We start from the raw sequence: 21217 nt of genomic DNA, 5'->3' as shown, positions 1-21217 counted from the left end.
TTACCTGGTTTTCCTACAGGAAGGTACCTAAAGTACACCGCTAACTGCAGCTATGTAGATATACCCAATGCCCCCGTTTGCTTTTTTCTGTATGCTTGTAGCTTATACCTGACAACGTCACGTGCTATTGTCAAAAGTAGTGAGCAGGTCAAAGTACATTTTTTTTCTCTCCTAGAACGGCTGTCATGTCTTATGGGCAAAGAACACTAATTTGCAATCTATGAATGTTCTCCGTAATTTGACATACTAGTATGAAAGGTGGCTACTCAGCTATGTTTCTTCTCAAGTAACATTGCTTACAATTCCACATTTCACACATCTGTCTGTCAGAAACAACTAGGTAAGTTTTTGTGTCAATGAAAATCACAGCCAGATCCCTATGTAGAAGTGTGTCATTTGGAATATTAGTAAGGAGATGATAGGGAGTAAAAAGAATTAAATGAAATCTGCACTTTCATATGATGTAAGCAATTGCAACCAGCCAAACTTAGTGGTTGTGCTGTGCTTTAATTTTTCCAAAAGAAAGTATTAGTTAGAAGTGTGCTCAATAGGTTGAGCTGACACATAAAAAGCTCAGTGTCTTGGTTTGTCAATATTTATCAGGAGCTACCGAACAAGGACTTAAGAACAGATTCAGTCTCTGAAGTTTATCAGTTCCCCAAATCTCATTTGCCAGTACTTTGACATTTAAAACTATTCTGGGTAGGGCAAATGAGAAATCAATGATGTGCTCATCAACCCAGTATCAATGTAGATCGCCCACTGAAGAAAAATAAGCTAAAATTGTCTTTATGAAGAATAAATAAAAATGCAAAAACTTTAACATTTCAAAGACTAACAGATTTAGTTACATTAAGTCTTTCTAAAATACATTTTACCAGAGAGTTCATCAAAGAGCTTTCTTCAAAATCTGTACTTCTTAGGAATAATACCAGAGTTTGATTCATCAGCCACTTACTCAGAAACACTGTAGTATTCCAAGGAATGTTACAAGTCCTTTTTTAAAAAAAGATTTAGAAATAAGATCTACTCATCTCAGGGGATCCAGAAGGAATAGAAACCAAAATGAGTAAAAAACAAATGTAGAGTTTAAGTTCAGGTGCTGCAGTGTTTTGATCATACTTGAGGTTTTTAGGAAGAGTGCAGTAGCACTTGCAACTAAAAGTGCAGCAGTTTTTTGGTACCATTTAATGTTTTTGATTTTGGGGGGATCATTTAATTGTTTTGATTGTTTTTTTGATTGATCATATGGCAATGTGACTACTGCAGTTATTAGAATGATTGCAGTAAAAATAGTATGAAAAACCCCACATTTGTACACTGAAAGGCCAGGTGGACTCTTCCGGGAATTAATTTGATCACCTGTAAAACAGAGGCCATCATGTTTTCTTGAACCAATATTTGGTTAAGCTAAAATGTATGTTTTAGGGGGGAAAAAAAATCAATTTTTTTCTGCTGTATTAGATGTTATGGTTTGAAACTACACATCCGAAGTTGGCTAAGTCAGTTAACCATGACCTCTTACTGAAAAAATCTAGCAATTAATATAAACGAAATTTTGAAGGCCACACACAGGTGTGTGTGGGGGTGTGTGTGTGTGTGTGTGTATTATATATATTTGTGGGAACTATATGCCCAATAGACTATATTTTAACTTGTCTTGATTTAACTTGTTTTTTTAACTTGTATTGATTTAATTCAGGGTGTGTGTGTATATAAATATAAATATGCACATACAAACATGAGCTTATAAATAAATAAGCTTTGTGCCTTTACCCCATGAATGAGCGAATGAACATGTGATTACTCATTCCACTTGATTCAAACCAGATTTCAGTCACGTATTTTAAAAAGGAATATTTTGGTTAATTTTAAAATAAGTTCGGGATTTTTAACATGCAATAATTAGGAAAATGTTTTAATACCGACCCACCCTCTTTATTAAGTAATTTCTTCAAGTATTTTTAATAGTGCAAAATACTGTTTTGCATTAGTACAATAACTATGGGAATTCACAGTCAAAAAAAAATCTTAAAAGATTTCCAAAGTCAAACAAAAAAATTTTAATACTGTATTTTTAGCAAGAACATTTTTAACAAAGAATGTGTACTTTAACTTAATATGGTACAACAGAGAAACCATACTTAAAAGTTTCCATTATCTAACACTCTACTGCATATTCATTTTTTTCATCTTAAAAGACCAAAAGCCAAGCTGAACTGAGCATAAAAAAGCATCAATTATAATCCTCATATTACGTCAGCTATTAGGGTTTAGCTCACACTTTTGAATTGGTCATCTAATGAAAGGACAATTTTTACATCATTCTTTTAAAAAATGTACACACATTTCTTTTTAAAACGTAATATATATCGAGTATCTGCTTCAGTAAACAAAGCTTAATTTATAAACACAATCGAAACAGCTCCATGTTGAACAGTTTCAGTGATAAACTGGACTTGTATGATGTACAGCCAGTGAGGACCTTTGTGGCTTAAAATCATTGTGCCATTGCTATACAGTAATAGCTACCTCCTTAGGAAAAAAAAAAAAAGTTCTTTGGGGGCAGTGGGGAGGGAAGGGGAATAATTCCTGTATGTGCTTAAAAATACTAAAACTCCTTTCTATCTCCTGGGACCTAAAAATGATCTGTTGCAACAGGCTTGGTTTGGTATGGTAAGCTTGTAAAAAGTCTCAATATTTCTTAATGACAATACGGCAGTTTTCGATGCAGCAACAGTAAATTGCTTGAAATTGTCCTTCAAGTTTCATGCTACAAATCCTGTTCTTCACACAGTACTGAAGGCATCAAAGGTTTGAAGGGACGTTTTTCATGAACTATATAGTCTTCAAATAGTGATCATTATACATTTTTCAACAATAGGTGTTTCCTTCAGTACATAATAGTAGGTTTGATGTATGTTCTGTTTTCTGGAGGAAAAAAAAAAAAGAAGAAGAAAGGTCAACAACATAGGTAAGCATGTTATAATTAATTTCAGCTTAGGTAGGTTTCTTTCATTTGTTTCTGGACTTTTTTTTTCTCAAGACATATTAGTATATCTACCAGTGATATAAATGATCCATTGTGTGACTATGTTTTACATCCGAAAAAAGAGGCATCTGACGACAAAAGTCTTTTAAGGCCCTAGATAACTGAATTTGGTTTGTGTTACGCAGAGAAATGGGCCAGTTACCAGAGCACCGACTACCTTCTAACTTGGTAGTATGGGCGTAGACACTTAGTTTTTCAGTCTGTGCTAAATTTACAGTAGTTTCTTGCAATATTAATAAATGTTTCAAGGGTTGTGTGTTAGATTTTTACACACCTATTCCATATTTTAGAACAGCAGCTTTACAAGAACTACTTTCCTCTGTATCCCCGCTGGGTGCCCTGCTTCGTATCTGCCACCTTCCCTCGCTGCAGGGTCACGCTCCCACGACAAACTCCGTTTGGGCTCTGCCTGCGCTGCACCCCAGCCCCGGGGGACTCTCTGGTCCTGCCTCCCAGGGCACTTGCCAGCCAGCATTTGCTTAATAGAGACTATAAATATTTTGATTTGGATTTTCTGTGGATTCCTTCCTTTATGACATGTTTTTCAGTTTGTTTTTCATCGAAAACTCGTTTTTCTTCTTTTTTTCATAAGGCAGCCTGTGATGCCTTGCATATAAGATAGACAGAGTAACATGAAAATCAGCTGTAGGTAAGCTTTGCAACATACCAGTGTTACATGCACAAAACCTTCTACAGAATAGTGTGTTAAAATAAAATCACATCGCATTAAAAATGTAATAGAAATAAATCAATATCTGTTCTGTGGAAAACTGTTCTTTCATTCAGAAACCTCCATGTTTCTTTGCAAATTATTTTTCCTTATTTAGGGAAACAAGCAGAAAGACACTTAGTTCCTTCATTAAAAATATTCCCAGTTATAGTACCTATCATCAACTGTGATTTTTCACATTAAACAACTTTAAGCCCAGAGAAAAAATAAATATTGAAATGCCCACAGAAATGAAAGCTAACAAGAATCCATATTCTTGTTCATTATACAATGAATCACAAATTCACCAGGCTAAACCCGCAAGTACTGATCTTGAAGATGATAGGAAAATGATAATATTGAGAAGCATTTTGTCTAATGTTGACATCTACCCCATTACTGCTTTACATATGCCAATACCGAACGCTCATAAGGAAAGAACAAGTATTGACCTGCTAACTGACACTGATCCTTGGAGCAATCTCAAAGTTTGCCACATTTCAATTTCAAAATGCATTTCAGCTATAATATGAGTGATTTATCATTTAGCAGTAGCTGTCAAAGCAACCTCCTAGATAAAACAAAAACATCTGGAACCATAAACAGAGGAGAGCAGTAGCTGAATTTTAATCCAAATCCGACATGTTCACTTCATTAGGAACAGGAAACAGCTAATTAGTAATTGAATGTTTCATGGTTTTAAGGAGGCTCATACTCTCCAAACAGAGATGATTTAATATGTATTTTGGATGTAAACAAGAGTAAAGATCAGGAAGAGCCGGGGACATAACATCTCCAGAGGAATGTTTGGGAGCATGGGAACCTCCAAAGAAGTGACTAAAATAAGTTTCAGGCCTTTGGCTGATTAAAATTATTGTCTTCTTAAGATTTACTGGTGCAAATACTAAACTCGAGGGAGGGGTTAAGCAGAATTGCAAATCTTGAACATTGCATTTTTTTCTTTTTTTGTTTTTTTCTCTAGTTATTAAGAAGCTTCATGATTTCCTTACATAGCAGGCTGTACATGGTCTTGCTTATATTAATGCTGTACTTCTAAAAAAAAAGCAGCTACTGAGAGAATCTACAGGGCAGCCTGACTGCCCTCAAAAATCACAGAAATATATATTTGCAGGCCATCCCAAAGGCTTAACCTCTACTGCAGTGGCTTTCATGTGAGTCAGTAACAAACCAGTTTTGCATTCTGCAGAGAAGTAACTGTCTTCCTGGACAGCAGGCCAAAGCCTTAAAGGTCATAAAGCATCTGATACCATCAGTCTACTCTCTTCGAGGAGCTGGGATCAGGAACCAGATTTACGAAGGTATCTTTCTGCCTAATCACCTATACTGTGTGGGATTTACAAAATTGCTTACTGCATTAGTCTGTGTATTAGTTACGGGTTGCAGCAGAAATTAGGTAGGTCACTCACTTTTTAAACGGCCATTAGGCATCAGCTGCATCTTCTGATACCATGTCTGATGCTTGATATTTGCATAGACAAAGACAGAGAGAACATGTATGCGTGCACATTTGAAGCACCACCCTGAGTGACCTAGATTCTATGCACAAATAAGAGAGTAGGAACCCACAAATTAGAGACTGGGAATCCACATTCAAAATAAGCGTTATTTGTCAAAAGTTCTCTGGGATTAGTAAAACAAGATGATGGAATAGTCCCTTATCCTTCCCTACAAACACATTTTTTAGTTGGCTGATACTTGATAGGTACTGAGGACATTTCCAGGTTAAAAGCACTCTAGAAGGTGTTAACATCAAGTAGGTCACAATCTTTCCAACAACTTGTTAGGGGAAAAAACCCACAAAATGAAATTGCTGTCTGTGATACCTGGTTTCTGCAAAGCGTGCACTACTAACATCAGCTAGAACCAGTGCATGTCTTTTTACAGCCACGACCACAAATTCCCTCTCACCTAAGCAAGTAGATTGAAAATTGTTAAAAAGCCATCTTTATTCAGCCACTTGAAATGCGGTATAAAATGAGAGGATGTAACATTCTGTGATTCTTTTCTCCATTTGCAAATACTGTATTGCAAATTGCAAATTGTATTGCAAATTGTGTTGTACTTTGCAAATAATTAGCAATATTTGACCCCCACTTGGTCAAGTATATTTGGAGATCAACACTACTACAGATTCAGCCAATTCTTTTCAAACACATATAGGGAAGGGAAGGTGTGAAGCAGCAGACACAATGCTCAGCTGGACTGCTGTATCAGCAAAGATTTTGGTTATTGGTCATTACACACTTCAACGGTTGTACTTCATCAGGCCATTAATGACGACGTCAAGTAACCCACACTGCAGCAGTTTTAGAAGTTACTTCAGACGTTTACAGCTGCCCAAACTTCTCCCCCACCTCCCGCACAGGCGCACGCATGCTTCCCTCGCTGGAGCCAGCGGGCGGAAAATCCTGTGCCTCAGCCATGTCTGGCACCACAGTTTTACATATTGGTGGAGCCAAAGTTACAGTAGGAAACCGAAATTTTTAAGGAAGCTATGGAGTATTAGAAGTAACTCAATTTACCTGGCTTAAGATGCCAGGTAAGTGATGATACCATAAATATGGTACCATACCTTTATGATGCTTAAAGATTCACTAAAATCCAAGCTGAATGTTTCCTAAGGATTTATTTTTATTCTTGATAAATTGTATTTTATATTATTTTAAAAAGTATTTTTCAAACTGAGGTAAGACGTAGTCACTGAGGGTACTGTAGGATGGTTCTGAATGGACTGGCTATTTAAGCTTTGGAACAGGTTTCGATTTTTCATTCAGATACCCTTTATTTCTCAAGGAAAGTTGAAAGAAGGTATCTCGAATACCTGTAAGAGAGAAGCTAAGTACAAAAGCCATAGCACAGGGTAGCCACCTAGGAGATAGTATCGATCAATAACCCAAAAGGGCATAATAAAATATTTCCTTTTTTTAATAAAGCTCTTAATTAATCTCCAGAAATCAAAATACATTTTTGTTGCTCTGCAATAAACTTAATTTAGCATCAACAACGTCATACGCCAGCCGCCAATGAGGAATTAAAGTGTTAAGAGCATTTTTGACACCAGTTGTACAGAAAATACAATGTGATGCTGTCAAATTCATCTTTTTGAAGAATATTCACTAGCTATCTCCTTAGTGTAGCTGCCTGCAAACTACATACCATTTTATAGCATTTTACTGTACTATATAGCAAAGATTTGAATAAATCTGTGTGCAATAAATGTATTCTTTTATTAGGTTTATCCCTTAATCAAATATTCATTTATGTGGGCTTCATTCTATTAAAAATGAAATTATACAAAGGTGAGCAAAAGTGTAGATTTACAGTAGCTTAAAGCCTAATCTCATTCTCTAGGGGTAATATTGACAATATAAAAACTGTGTAAATGATATTCCCTAACACTAAAATATGCTTATGAGCCCCCTGTGCATGTTATACTGCTTTACAACCTACAGTGAAATGCATGACTGGCTTAATAAGCAAGACATTTAGAAAGGATTTTTTCCCCTTCACAATGAATAACATGAGGAAAGATCTCACAATTTCTCTGTGAGCCAAAGCCTACGTTAATAATTGTAATTTTCCCTGGGGATGATGTTTTCTTCCCTAAGGTGATAGTTCAGGCTATCCATGTAGCTCTGGTGCTCTCTTTTAACAATAACATCATTTGTCTTTTTTTTTTTTTTTGGAAGGGTTTAAGGTCTGTGTAAAAAGACAAATCCAACAAATCCAAAAGCAATTGCCGTACTTATTCACGTTTTTCTATTCTCTTTTTCTTTTTTCAGGCTATTTTCCCCCCTTGCTCTCAGGGCAATCTGCAGACATCTATTTGAACTTTCTGAATCATTTTGTTAGGCTTTGTTTGTACTGGCTTTGTTTGGGGTTAGTAATGCAGTTGTATTTGCATAAAAGTACTTTAAAATAAGATTTCCTCCCAATTTTCATGAAGAAATACACCCTGGTAATGTTGGTGTGCGAATCCAGTCAAGGAAGTGAAGCAACTTGACGTAGCCAACCGGCTACAATTCAACATTACAGCTACTCTTTAGAATTGTTCAAATAATTTTAGCACACTGTAAATTGGAGGAGAGGGAAGGAAAACAAGGAAGGAAAAGAAGGAAGGAAAGCAAGGAAGGAGATTTGGGATATGCTCTATAATCAGAAAATAAGGATAAATTTCATCAACTGTAGATTATTACTTACTTAAAAAATAAAACTCAAAAGTACTCAAAAATAAAACCCAACAATACATGTTGCAGAGAATATGGGTAGTGTAGATCAGATAATAAAATCCGACTTCTGCAATTTAGGCCAAAAAAGAATGGGGAGAACAGCTAAAATAAAGGTTAGGTTACAGCTGAAAAGTGGTACTATTTCTGCAGATAAAAAACTAAGCAGGATGGAGCAAGGTAGCCACATTCAAATCTGCATCTTCCCAAAGGCTTTGTACAACTTCCACTCAAGGGGCTGACCCACGTGATCTTGGACGACAGCTTAAGCGTGACTGTGCACGAGCAGATTTCTCCATCTTTAATAAGCTTGTAAATGGTGTCAGCGTTTCAGTTAGGTCAGATCCATGCCAAACTTGGCCACAGTGACACAGCTAATACATGCTGGAAAACATAATGCCATAACATTAAATCTGAAAGACAGAGATGTTGCTGCTTGGTTTGAACCACCCTCTTATTTCTGGCGATGTGGCGGGGGGGGGGAGGGAAGAAACTTCAGGGAACGCAGTTTCTATTAGCTCCTATTGTGAATGAAATCCTGCAAAAAAACTCTTTCAATAAGTTCTGACTGGCCTGAAAGGTGGCTGTACCCAGACCTTTGTTAGTGGGATACGGACCACAGCAATTATGACAAATACAGAAAGTGATCCCTTGACTACCATGAAAAAAAAAAAAAGACCTGGCTTGCACTTGGGCTTTTTGCAGATTATAGCGGTTCTCACACTTTTTGGCTAGTCATTCAGCAGAATAACAACAGTGAGTAAAACTGACTTCTTTGCCCGCTTTGTCAGTTCTCTAGCAAAAGTTCTCCCTTCCACCTATTTGCAAATATTTCCACACTGAATAGTGAAAGAGGAAAAATTAATACTCTGTGAGTAGTGTACGGTTTCCTCTGGATTAACATAAAAATGTAAACAAAAGCTTCTGAGAGTTGTGGTACTAATGAAGTTTGGTTTTCTTTCTTTTAATCTCTTACTGTCTTTCATATTGCCTCTTCTCCACCCTTGCAGGTGTGCAGCCTCTGATGTCTAATACTGCTTGAGCTTATTAACCTCTTCCTCAGGGGGAGCAATCCCAGACCTCTCTTTTTGCAGCTGCTTATTCCTACAAAATGGGCAGCACCTGTGGTACCTGAACAGTTCAATGTTACGTTCTCCTGTATACATGGCATTTGGGGTTTTTTCCCCACTTATTTTGTGCTTAGGAGTATTGACTCCACCCTGTCAAATATTTCCACGTTCTCGTGGAATGCAACCTGATAACTTGCACATAAAACAGGATTTATAATGAGTAACAATAGTCAAGGACAATACTATGTTTACTGAATACAGACTATGCAGATGCTGGATTGCAATTGTCAGACTGAGTAAACAGGGAGATAACATAGTGTAGTGGTTCCTGCTTAGGAAATATTCAAGCCTACGGACACTGAATTATTGAGTAAATGTTTGAGCCCTTTGTAAGAATAGAAAGATATGGATCTTCACACTCAGTAGTCTCCAGAGGAAACCTTTCCCCATCATTTGTTTCCAGGAAATCACAAAACCTCAGCTTCCTCCCTCATATGTATGTGTGTATCTCTCTCTCTCTCTCTCTCTATAGAGAGAGAAAACGTCTAAAAACATTCTATGCAAACAGTACAAATAACATTCAGACTAAGATCAGTGACACCATTATTTTTAAAGCTTTGCGTCTGTAGAACAGGCAGGGGAGTTAGGCAGTGTGTTAGCACTGTAATCTCATGGCTAGTGAGTAAAGAAAAGCCTTTTCTGGTTAACAGCTAATGAGAAAGGTTTCACTAGTGCGTTGCCAATGCATGGATGAGTATGACAGTCTGGTAATTGCATAAGAATTACTGCAGAAGGCAAAGGGCTTCTAAAGAGTGTTTCTAGAAACACTGCAAAATGACAAAGCCCAAGGTAACTTAACTACTGGAGGTTTAATAATTCATATCAACCAGGGGAGGACATGCAATAGTGACAAAACATGGCTTGGGCAGGAGGAAGAAGACCTAAGACTCAAATGAACAGGAGAGCTAAGAACTGGCTCGCAAGATAAATATCAGGCCCTTGTTAAATTTAAAGAGGAAGGAGCCCATCGCAAAGCTCCAGGGTTCTGGACCTGTTCTTATTTAAAACCATAACGGCTTGAATATTTCTTCCAGAGAAAGCAAGACAGGGCAATAGTGCTGTAACTTCCAAGATGCTGAGTTTGTCTCTTACAGTTGCAGAGTACGCTGGATTCCTCGAGGGGTTGGTTTCAGTGGGATTGCAGCATTTGGAAGTATAATTTGAGACAATAACAAAAAGCTTAAATCTCTTAAAAACACTACTTCCTTTTCTGTTCCCTTTGCACCCTTTTTACTATGGGCTGGATTTTCCAACTGACTAGTTACAGTAGAATACTGAAAAAGTATAGCAGGGGGGCCACGATTTTAAAAATGTTAAGGCTACATAACAGAAAACAAGGTATGCCCCGAACTTAAGCAGTCCTTACCTTTGGCAAACAGATAAAAAAAAGTTATTCAGAGTTACTGACAGTCTTGTGCTAAATCTCTGCCAGGTTATTTCACAAACAAAAGCAGCAGCAGCTGTGTGTTATCCTCCTCTTGCACGTGCAGTGAACCAGGTTTCCTTTCAAACGTGTTTTCACCTCAGAAAAGTCTGTCCTCCTACGCCGATGTCTCTTTCCTGAGATTTGGAGTGTCTTTATTTTTTATAAGTTGTTATCATCAAGTATTACGGTAACTTTTATTTTTAAAAATTTTAAGATAACATTGCTTTGCTGATTGTTCCAATATCCCCTAACAATGAAATATAGTAATACAAAAGTTAACTAAGGTATAAACATGCAAAAGGAGAAGTCTCTGTGCGATCATAAAATGATGTTATTTTCTGTTCAGCAGTTCATGTTACTGCTGTTCATGCTAATTAATTAAAGGAGCTGTTGCTGTAATGTGCAAACAGGGAATCTGAGAAACTGAGAGGGCTTTTAGGTCTCGGAGTGAAGTTAAGTCAATCTGGGCGCGGGCAATCAAATGTAATGAAATCACTTGTCAGTGCTAAGCTTGCAAAAACTGTGAAGTTTGACTAGGGAGTAAAAGGATTATAATTAGATTTCCAATAGGATAATAACTAAATGGCAGAAAGCAGTAAAGAGAAAATATTACTTTGTTAGCTAATGGTGCTGCTGTTCGGTTTTAGTTTTTATCAGCACACTTGTAGTTGTGCTAATTTAATTTGCTTTTATCAGCAAAAATGCACTACTCGAATGGTACTTGAATGTCATTTGCAAAAATCATTGATCTGAAGGTGCACTTAATGACACCCAGTATGTTTATTTTATGTGAAACGGAGATTGGTTGATAAAATGGTTGATGCACTATCTTGCTGGCCCACAAGTGAGTTATGGAAACAAGAACAGAAGGGTATCTGTGTGCACGTATCACCCTTTTCTCCAGTACTCAGCTATGCAGGGGGCATCATGAGTACAGCAACTATTACTTTTTTATTTTGTCAGCTAAAAAGCTTCTCTCAGATTAAGCTATGCTTGATGAGAAGACTAGGTATATGAAGATGGGAGGTATTAGACTATAAAGTTAGAAAACATGTTAGTATTGTATGCACAACATTTCAGTTCAATTAATATACAAAGCATAGAGAAAATGAATCAACTAAACAGAAAAGATTTATAATGCATATCAGAATCACAGTATATGAACAGCTTGTGTTAATAAAATCATTTTAAGAAATGAGCATAAAATATGATATGACTTAATCACTGTGAAAGGTGGTTGTGCAGTATTTTTGTAATTTTCCTTTAAATCGTCTTAAGGAGATGCTGGCAGTGGAACTAATTGAATTTCAAAGCAAAGGCACTGTGTGAATGATAGATTTCTGTCCAGCAGAGCTATTGACAACAGAAAAAGAAAGGTCTGCATTGATGCTAGAGCTTTTTCTGTGCACTAGAGAGATATTTTGGAAGCTTGAAAACAGCTTTGTATTAGGGTTGCATGTTTTGACCCTCGCTCCTCCCAATGCCCAAATAACAAAGCCAGCAAATGAAGTCGGCAATGAAGGGAGTGTGTTCAAATTGTTGAAGACTAAAGGGCAATAGTAGCTGTCAAGTTTTAAAAACTGTAATCAAAGGAAAATAGAATACAAAGATATTATAGTGTCAGCATAAAGAAAATTGAAGTAGATGGTGCTACTGGACAGAAATGCTTTGAAATCTAAACAAGCTTAACAGAGAGTTTTTCAGAAACGTTATCAGCTGGGAGTGCTTTGTAAAAGAACTGGTTAAGTTCATCACACTTAAATACAAGCAGAATTATCGTATTTAAATTGTCAGAGAAGTCTGTGTACATACTCGTTACTGTAGTGAAGAGAAAACATGATCTGCCACTCAAGAATAGCAAGAGCATATCAGTAGACTACAGGAAGTGCAGGAAAGTTCTCCAATTCTTTCTGCTTAAGTCAATAGCTGTTGGAAGTGGCTAGGCATCACTGTCCCCAAGGTTATTTATAATCATTTTGACAGAAAAGTAGAAAGATTTGAGCCAACACTAACAGTTTGCTTTTTTCTTCAATTAAATATAGAAATTAAGAAATTAAGAAATTAACTTCCTTTTTTTACTAGACTCAGTCTAGATGCCCTTTTGACTCTCAGAATCTTTGTGGGTAGAGCAATGATCTCAGCAGGTATCATAAATAGCACCATAAATGTTAGGAATATTTTTGCTTGTCAAATTTAAATGCACGTCTCAAGCGCTCATCTAAAATTTTGACTACTTCTGGCACTAAAAACTTTTCACATTGCAATGTTTAGAGCACCACTCTAATGATACATATATATATACATATATACACATATGTATATAAAATAGTTGCGATTCTCCTTCTTTGTAATACATAGTATATGAACCTAAAATCACAAAAGAAACAGAAACAGCAGAAAAAATCTTTGACAGGTTTCCTCTGTAGGTGACAGAACCATCTTGATGAAGATTGCCTGACATTTCTCATTATGAAACCCTGCCTTCAGCTCCTTACAGGTTTTTTAAACTTTAATTTTGTAGTTTTAAGCAGAATGGTCAGCTATTTCCAAGAACAAAATCAAGAAAAAATTCAGGGTTTTACAGTAAAAGTGCTTCTAATCTTTCCTTTGCTGCATCTGGGACCCAAAATATTAGCTGAGGTATGGACTTCATCCCCTTCGGCCAGGTCAAAAACTATGGTAAAATTATGATCTGCACATGGAAAGACTTCAGATTGTGGCATCATGACATTGTCTGCACTGGACATCCGCTATCTAAGCCTGCCGAATACCGATTTTCCTTGGCAGTATAGACTGGGTTGCTGTAGGCTGAGGCAGCTGTGCAACTTCTCTTTCATGCTCTTGGGCCTAGAGCATGATAAAGGAAGCAGCCTGATTCAAATGATGTAAGTGTGGAAAAGTGAGACTAGCAAGGAAGTGTCACAGTGTGCCTGGAGTTAGGGTACAGGATAGGAGAAACACAGAGGCTGGGTATGAACAAGGAAACCAGCAGAGGCAGACTAGATGAAAAGAAACAGGCATACACACAAGGAATTTCTGGAAAGAAGACACAGAGTAAGAACCAGAGAAGAGGAGTAGAGGCAGAAAAGAGAGACCAATCTAACAAACAGTTGGATTTGCGGAAGACAGGGATATAGAATACGGATAGGGATGAGCAAAGAGTTTGCAGCAAGGAATCCTTGCAGGATGAGTCGGGGGGATATGGAAGGCAACACGAGAAAGAGGGACATCATATGACTAGCTGTCACAACGGGGAGACCGGGGCTTACAGGCCAAAATGAGAGGGCTAGGTGCTGGAGGAAGGAAGAGTTGTCAAGGATAAACCAGTCAATAGGGACAGACAAGAACTCCCCAAATCAGGAGTCCTGGATGGCATGGTGCACCTGGGGCCTGCTGGCTGAGGAGATGTTCAGCTGAAGAAGCAGCGGCAGGAAAGAGGACAGGACCAGAACGTGCTCTGTTGACGGCTCTGATGATCTAATTGTCCAACCCCTGCTACCCAGCACAAGGAGCGTGAAGCTGTAGCCAGGGGACTAGGGGGGTGGGAGGGGACAGTGTCATTTTCTTAACTTGTCATTGCAGATGTCTGACCTCAGAAATTACATAATCCAAACTATGACAAAAGACCAATTATTAGGTATGCAAGATCAAGCCCTCAACAGTTGAGAAATGCTAAAAAGTTGTTTTTGTGTATAATCTTACTGCAGTCCTCTTCTGTCTAAACAGAAGAGGACTGTCCGTAGTTACCTAAACATACATTATTTTTTACCCATAACAATTACATGACTCAGTACAAAGGGTGAAAGGATCTAAGAAGGAAGAGGGTTATATTGAAACAGGCAGCTGTCTTCAGGCTGCTTTATAAACTGGTGCAGAAACTGAATGGTGTGTAATGAACACGGAAAAGGACTGAAGGGAGAAAAGGCTGGTTTTACAGAAAACCAACACTATGAAACTGGACCTTCTCCAAACTCAGAAAGTACCCATGTTACGTTGTTCAAGTTGTTCAGAACAAATATTTTCACAGGTGATTGTTTTCTGTTTCTTTATCTTTGCAGGCAAGCATCGGGAATATGAGACCCTGTGATCTGATCTACAGAACCAAGCACCACAACTGCAGCTGACGCCAAAATACAGCCATGTGTTTTAAACACATGAAGCTGGGGGAAACACTATTGTACTCAGAAAAACCCACTCCTAGGTGTCTCAAATAGGCCTCCAATGGAAATGGAAATATCTGATGTTAAGATCTCTGTATCTCAGCTGCCCATCTATAGAATGGTTATACAACTTCCTTACTTCACAGGCCTACAGTTAGAATGCGTTTATGATTATTTGGCAGGCACTCAGACAATATATGAATGTTCTGTATTTACAGTGAACAATGAGGAAAATGGAATATTACATAATTGCTTATCACGTGAACATCATCCTTGCTTTGCACTGATTCCTGGAGCGGACTCCCTTTGGAAGAAAAAGGCCTGTAATCATATAAGAACACGTATAAAAAGGTGCTGAACTGAGCGTGCACTGGGAGTTTTGGTTCTAGCAATACCTGAGATAGAGTTCTCTATCGCTCAGAGATATTCCTTTCATTCTTTTTAGTACTTGCATATTTATTTAAGTGCATAACTAATATTTCTTTTAAGCATCCTGGAACTTCAGTCTTGCTAGATTTGCCTTCCTAGTGATGATTTCCAACATCTACGGTTTATGTATTTTTTGAAAACACCTACGATATTGATAGGAAGGTAAGGAGCAGAGCTAAAACATTTTAAAAAGATAAGTCATATATAAATTCACTTTTGGATTAAGCTCATCTATTTGATAGCTAAATATGATTCTCACACCTCTCTTTAACCAGTTTAATTCTTGATCTTGTAAAATACTGATCTTACAAATGATTTTTATGCTGAACAAGAAAACAAAATTAATAGAAAGTTCTGTAATTTATGTTTGTCTTTAAGTAGCAAAACAGAGGAAAAAAAACATTCTGTATTTCATTTAACTTTTAAAATGGCTTATGACAAACACGTATGTGATGGGATGAGGTATATACTCCACCTTGCATTGCTGCACTGTCATGTTGGGTTCCGTTGTGTTCTATTTCCATATCTGGGATTCCAGCATCTGAAAAATGTGACACCTGAGATTAATGCATTTCCTTTTGTCCTTCTGTGGTGCATCTATAGAAAAATATTTATAGCAACGTGGGATGATCTCCCAGTTACGTGGTCTTGCATAAAACGTTTGGGCTTCATAGAGTTTTCAGCAGTAAATCATTTTGAAAATGTGGAACATTATTGGCCCAAACAGTGAGTTATTTTTAACATGGTTCACATTTGTCTGATGATCAGAAAATAATCAAAAATATGTCAATATAATATCCTTTTGAAGAATTAGGGCATCTGACATATGACAAATAATAGCAGAAGTTAAACTGTGATAATATTAAACTAAATGGACTCTCCTTGCCATACACCTGCAAAGTAAAAAATTAAAGAATACAACCAATGCCTGCCAATATATGCTGATGACAGAATTAAAGCTATGTGTAATATCAGCTTCTTAGGTTAATTTTTATATTATTTTATTAAAAAATATTCTGAGGAATACAGTTGTGTATCATACGGCTACAAAAGCCTCTGGCTATTCTTCAAACTTCTTAACTTAGATTGTTTACGTGTTTGTGTGTGTGTGTATAAATAAATATAAAATAAATATAAATAGGTACTGTATATTATTTCATTTAAAAGATTGAGCTCATTATGTTGTAAGAATGCTTTATCACCCAAAGCAAAATTACATACGTGATAGTATGTGAAACATTTCCAGATTTCTGAAAAGAGCTTTTGAAAATCTATCATGCTTTTTTCCCAAATTGAAAGAGTCTCATAATGATATGCACTTTTGAACTATTTAATTTCATATTGATAATACCTTTGTATGCACAGTCCTTGGGGGAGGGGGGCCTCAAACACCCCAGGGTGTTATAACAGATGCCATTATCCACCCTGTGCCAGCAAGGATTAGCATGAAGGGTATGTGATTTGAATCCATGGCACCTAGAATCCTGGAGAAACATCTGCTTCCCTTATAATGCAGCACTTAGAAATTACAGCAGGAGAAAAAAAAACAACCTAAAAGGGAGCGGTGTATACAGTTTAAAAGTTATTCTGTTGAGAAGTCTGCTCTGGACACTCTCAAACAGGGAATAACTGTATTGCTACTTTCTTTGATCACTCTAGCTGGATGTGTCAGTACCTATTGCAAAGATGAGTTTCGCTGGCCACGCTACAAAGGCAAGGCGGCAGATTAAAATACATGCCATACACAGAAGAGTAACATAAGTGATATCTTAGTAATATATCTGTATATCAAATAGACGTGATGTGTATATATAAATATATATAAACTCTATAAATATATATGAGCAAATAAGTAGTATTTTGGCGTATGTAAAATTACAAGCGACTGTTATTACATGAGGTTTGCCTTTTTCAGATTCCCATTGGGAAGGAAAATTCAAGACAATGAACTATTATTATAAAAAGGGTCTTTCTTTTCAAACCTTTTAGAGTACATGTTGTATATACATAAAATGACAAAGTCATCTGTAACTAATAACAGCATCTGTTAAATGAGACAGACCGTCAGAGTTAAATTAAAAATACTCAGAATAGCCCTTCACATTTTGTTGTCATAAAATTGTACCCGCAATTAAATTGTGGATTAAGATGCTAATGAGCTACCTGATTTGCATGTGCAATCAGATTAGCATGTAAATATCAGCTTCTTGCAGGCACTAACATATATATGACTACCTGAGTGTGCCTGCAAATCAAAATGTTAGCAGCTAGGCCCACAATAGCAGGTGTAAAGACCTGTTAATCACACCACTGGCATAGGTCGGTACCCTTTAATTTGTGGCTTTCAGAACTGCTGAGTACTCCTCACTGGAGTGAGAGGTGCAGGTGCTTTCCAGCAATGGCAGAACTTAGGTGAACGACCTTATAGAAATCAGGATTTTTGTTTTTTTTTCCAGCAGTCATCTCTGGATGTTGGCTATGCCTGTGCAATCTAATTTGGGCATTTTTCCAATCCAGTGGAGGTGGCCAAAAAGGTTACCGCTGGCTCTGTCTACCCCCTTGCTGTTGGGTCATTGTCCCTTATCACGGCACAGCTGAAAGCTGTATATTCATTCCTGAATCACCACACCACAGTTCACTGTCAGCACATCCACAAAAGCCAGCCAGCTTCTGGTTACAGTGATATGCTAGACTATAAAATCCAGCAGATGAGAATGCTTCTGTAAGATGTTGCACTAGCAGTTAAAGAGTTTATGTCTCTTAGGTGCTCTAAATAAATCACGACTCAGAGTACATTGCAAAGGTTTGCGACGGCAGTTCATGTAGGAGGCTTGTCCTAACTTTAAAAAACAGTTTGGATTGCCCTCACAACTAAGAGCTCAGGACAGGTTAAACTGATTATTTTTACTCTGCAGCTCACAGAGTTTTTGCAGTCTGCTTATGTTATGGCTCAGTTGCTAGCAGTACCCAAACTATGTAGAAGAAAGTAACTTAAAAGACTACACGACCTACAAGTGCAGCAGAGACTGCAATGTAAGTCTGATTCATGAGCCTCTGTTGGATAAGCCTGCAGAGACTTCAGGGTAGACACGCACAGAATAAACCTTAACTGCAGAACCTGAAATTACCTGAAACTCAACTAGGTTCATTCCTAACACTTTACACCACAGTTCTCAACTTTGGTCAGAAACTTGTTACGCAAGAGAGGTGAATCCTCTCACTATCCAAAACACAATCACCCTATTTATGAAATTAAATGATTTGGTTTTATTTCACATGGCTATTTGGGAAGTATTTGAAATCTAGTCAGCTCTGAAAGCTGATACATATTTAACAAACTTAACAGATCCTGAGGTTGATCAAACTTTAAACCAATAGCTTTTAAAATGAAGCTCAGCTGCTCTAAGATTGAACATGCTAGGAGAGAAGAGTTCAGAGAACCTGTAAGAACCAAATTTCACATTGTCTTAGCTAGCACTGTAACAGATTTCTCTGGTAATGTATTCAGTATTTCTTGTCGTGCCTAGGTTAACTGCTCTATTTGTTTCTCTAGTTAGAGACTTATTTATTTTTTGTTTAATTCATGACCCAGAACACATGTCCTGAAACAGATTTTCATTATTTCAGGAAAGGACTGTGTTTCTTATAATAGAATTGGCTTTGTGCATCATCCTATGTTTTTCACTTAATTAAACATCATTTTAAGTTAACTGTGAAAGGCCAGCTAAAACATTACCATTTAACATCCTGAGACCGTCACCTGATGTGGCCTGTTTAAGTGCCTGTTCCACTTGTTCTCTTCTCTTCGATTCAAATTCCAAAGCTTCCTGCAATTTTCTCTTTGCCTTTTTTTCTTTCTTCAAGCGTTTCTGAATTGTTGCTGAAATGTAAATGTATTGTAAGAATGGCTGTTAAAGCACACTTAATATATAATGGAGATGGTAAATAAGTTTATGTGCAATGTTTAAAAGCCCATTTCTAGCTCAAGACAAAAAGCTCTGGCATGGGTCTGATATAAAAACAAAAAAACTCAAACCAAATCCTGTTGTGAAACAATGAACAATCTGAAAGGGCTTTAGATCTTGTAACTTTAAAGATCTTAAATCATGTTCACACTCTGGAACAGCCCCATTGATTTAATTCTGTTGGTCAGAACCTGACAGAATAAGTATCAGAATCAGGCCAATGGTTTGCATTACATGGACTTCACAGATTTGGACCAGCTTCAGCTTACAGTTCTCAAGAGTTTGTTTGAGTGGATCATTGGCTTAAACTCATTTCTAGCAACGACACCAATCTAAGTCCTCAGCAACCAAAATAGATCTCTTACCCTACTTTTTAATCTTTTCCCTTAATGCCGAGAATCACATTCTATCCACCTCTTCCAACAGATTTATCTAGAAAGATAACCAAGGACACCGGTAGTACGGGTATGTCTGTGAGTGCCCTGAATATACGTAGCTCGCTATGAGAATTACCTCAGCGTTCACATTCACTGTCTGTGAGCACCTGTCTGGAGAGCACCCTTCACAAGACGTGCCACCCTGCTTGCCCAGGCGTGCCCAGCTCACTCATATCACACAGCTGCTCACAGCTCGGCACGCAGCCAACGCGCCACCCATGAGCTGCCCCATGGTTGGTGCCCCTCCACACCACACCTTGAGTGTTGTGGAAATAAAAGACTTTTGACTCGCGCGATGTCTCAAAGGTTTGTTTTCAGTTACATTTTCTAATATTAAAAGCAAAAAAAATGTATTTTTATGAGAACTGTTAACTATCCAGTGTTTGAAAACTGGGAGCGTCAGTAACAATGGTGTATAGAATGAAAACCCATGGAGATAAGTGGGTAAGTTTTTAGCAAAAATGGAGCAGCAGTTGGGTCAATTTTGGAACAGGATAACTGAAATAACAAGAAGTATTGCTCAAGATGGAAGTCACGTGTAAGGCTGTTGAGAAGTTGAGTTAAGTGGATACATTCTTAAATGAAAGATAAATACATGCAGAAGGGGCTAAGTATTGATGCAAATAAGGATGTCTGTGAGCAAGAGTATTTTCCCTCTTTGTCACTAGTGGGAGAAAAAAGAGGGGAAGCCAATGAAAGGAGACAGACAGAAAAGCATTGGATGCACGGTGAGACTATCAAAGAGAAACTAAAAAGGAACTTCCCGGGTAGAAAGCGGGCTGAAAAACAGGTTTGTAACAACGGTAAGTAAATCAAGAACTTGTTTACAATCTCTTCATTAGCAGTTCCTCTTCCTAACCACCGCACTGTGTAAGACTCAGTGTACTAACTAGCTGTTTGGCCTAAAAATGTATAACAATACAATAATACAGTGTTTCTGTATGGCTTTGCATTAATAGATCTCAGTGCTCTTTACAAAAAGTCATCTAATTTTCTCTCTTTTAGAGCTGGAAAGCAGAAACAGTGACTTCACAAGATCTTCTACAGATCATTGGTACAGCCTTATAAGATCTGGCGGAAAACAGATCTCTGTTGCTAACCTTAATCCTAAACCCAACTATAAGTAAAGTTCAAACTATAACTAGAAAACTATACAATATTCATTATAGCCAGGGGATCCATATCTTCATTGGGAACTGCTTACAATAGCTTTGACTGTATTCCCTCAACTATATAAATTCAAGCAATAAAATGGACCCTTTAAGCTGTTCACCAGCACCAGGTTACCATTACCTGAGCCGAAACTAAATCCAAAATATCCACCTGTGCCAACAACCACCCTTCCTGTGCTCTATTAGGAAACAGACTCTCCTGATTATCCTTATTAAACTATCTTTAATGGACTCTTACACTTGTTCTTTCACCAGTGCTGCAAAAACATTCTCTTATGTCTCCTCTTTACGTGACCTGCAACTACCTTCCCTGGTTGAAACTGTTCGATAGGTTCTCTATACTGCCATCAGCACCTTTCTGTTGAGCATGCCCTACACCTAGGAAATACTCTCCCCTCAGGCTCCGCCCTCATTCCAGCAAATCTGGTGTAGGCCAGCTCATGTCTGATTTCCATGATGAAGGGTGGCTGGGCCGAGGCTGTTGGCCACA

The 21217-nt window shown here is 37.6% G+C and overlaps 1 protein-coding gene across 2 annotated transcripts in view; it reads right to left on the bottom strand.

Annotated features, from left to right (window-relative positions):
* Window positions 1-2039: 2039 nt before the first annotated feature.
* DACH2 (dachshund family transcription factor 2) overlaps window positions 2040-21217 on the bottom strand; it is a 330706-nt gene continuing 311528 nt past the window's right edge. Inside the window, exons 10-12 of one of the 2 annotated variants that reach the window (XM_068956818.1) lie at window positions 18890-19033; window positions 15629-15694; window positions 2040-2931 (exon numbers count right to left, since the gene is read on the bottom strand). In XM_068956818.1, coding sequence (XP_068812919.1) covers window positions 2894-2931; window positions 15629-15694; window positions 18890-19033 — 248 coding nt within the window. In that variant the 3' untranslated portion in view covers window positions 2040-2893. The remainder of the gene's footprint in view (window positions 2932-15628; window positions 15695-18889; window positions 19034-21217) is intronic. The other variant, XM_068956819.1, reaches the window with a different exon arrangement.

Source organism: Struthio camelus, chromosome 11 (assembly GCF_040807025.1).
Source record: "Struthio camelus isolate bStrCam1 chromosome 11, bStrCam1.hap1, whole genome shotgun sequence".
NCBI lineage: Eukaryota > Metazoa > Chordata > Aves > Struthioniformes > Struthionidae > Struthio > Struthio camelus.
The sequence above is the reverse complement of the archived record's forward strand: the minus strand, read 5'-3'. Positions and strand labels throughout refer to the sequence as shown.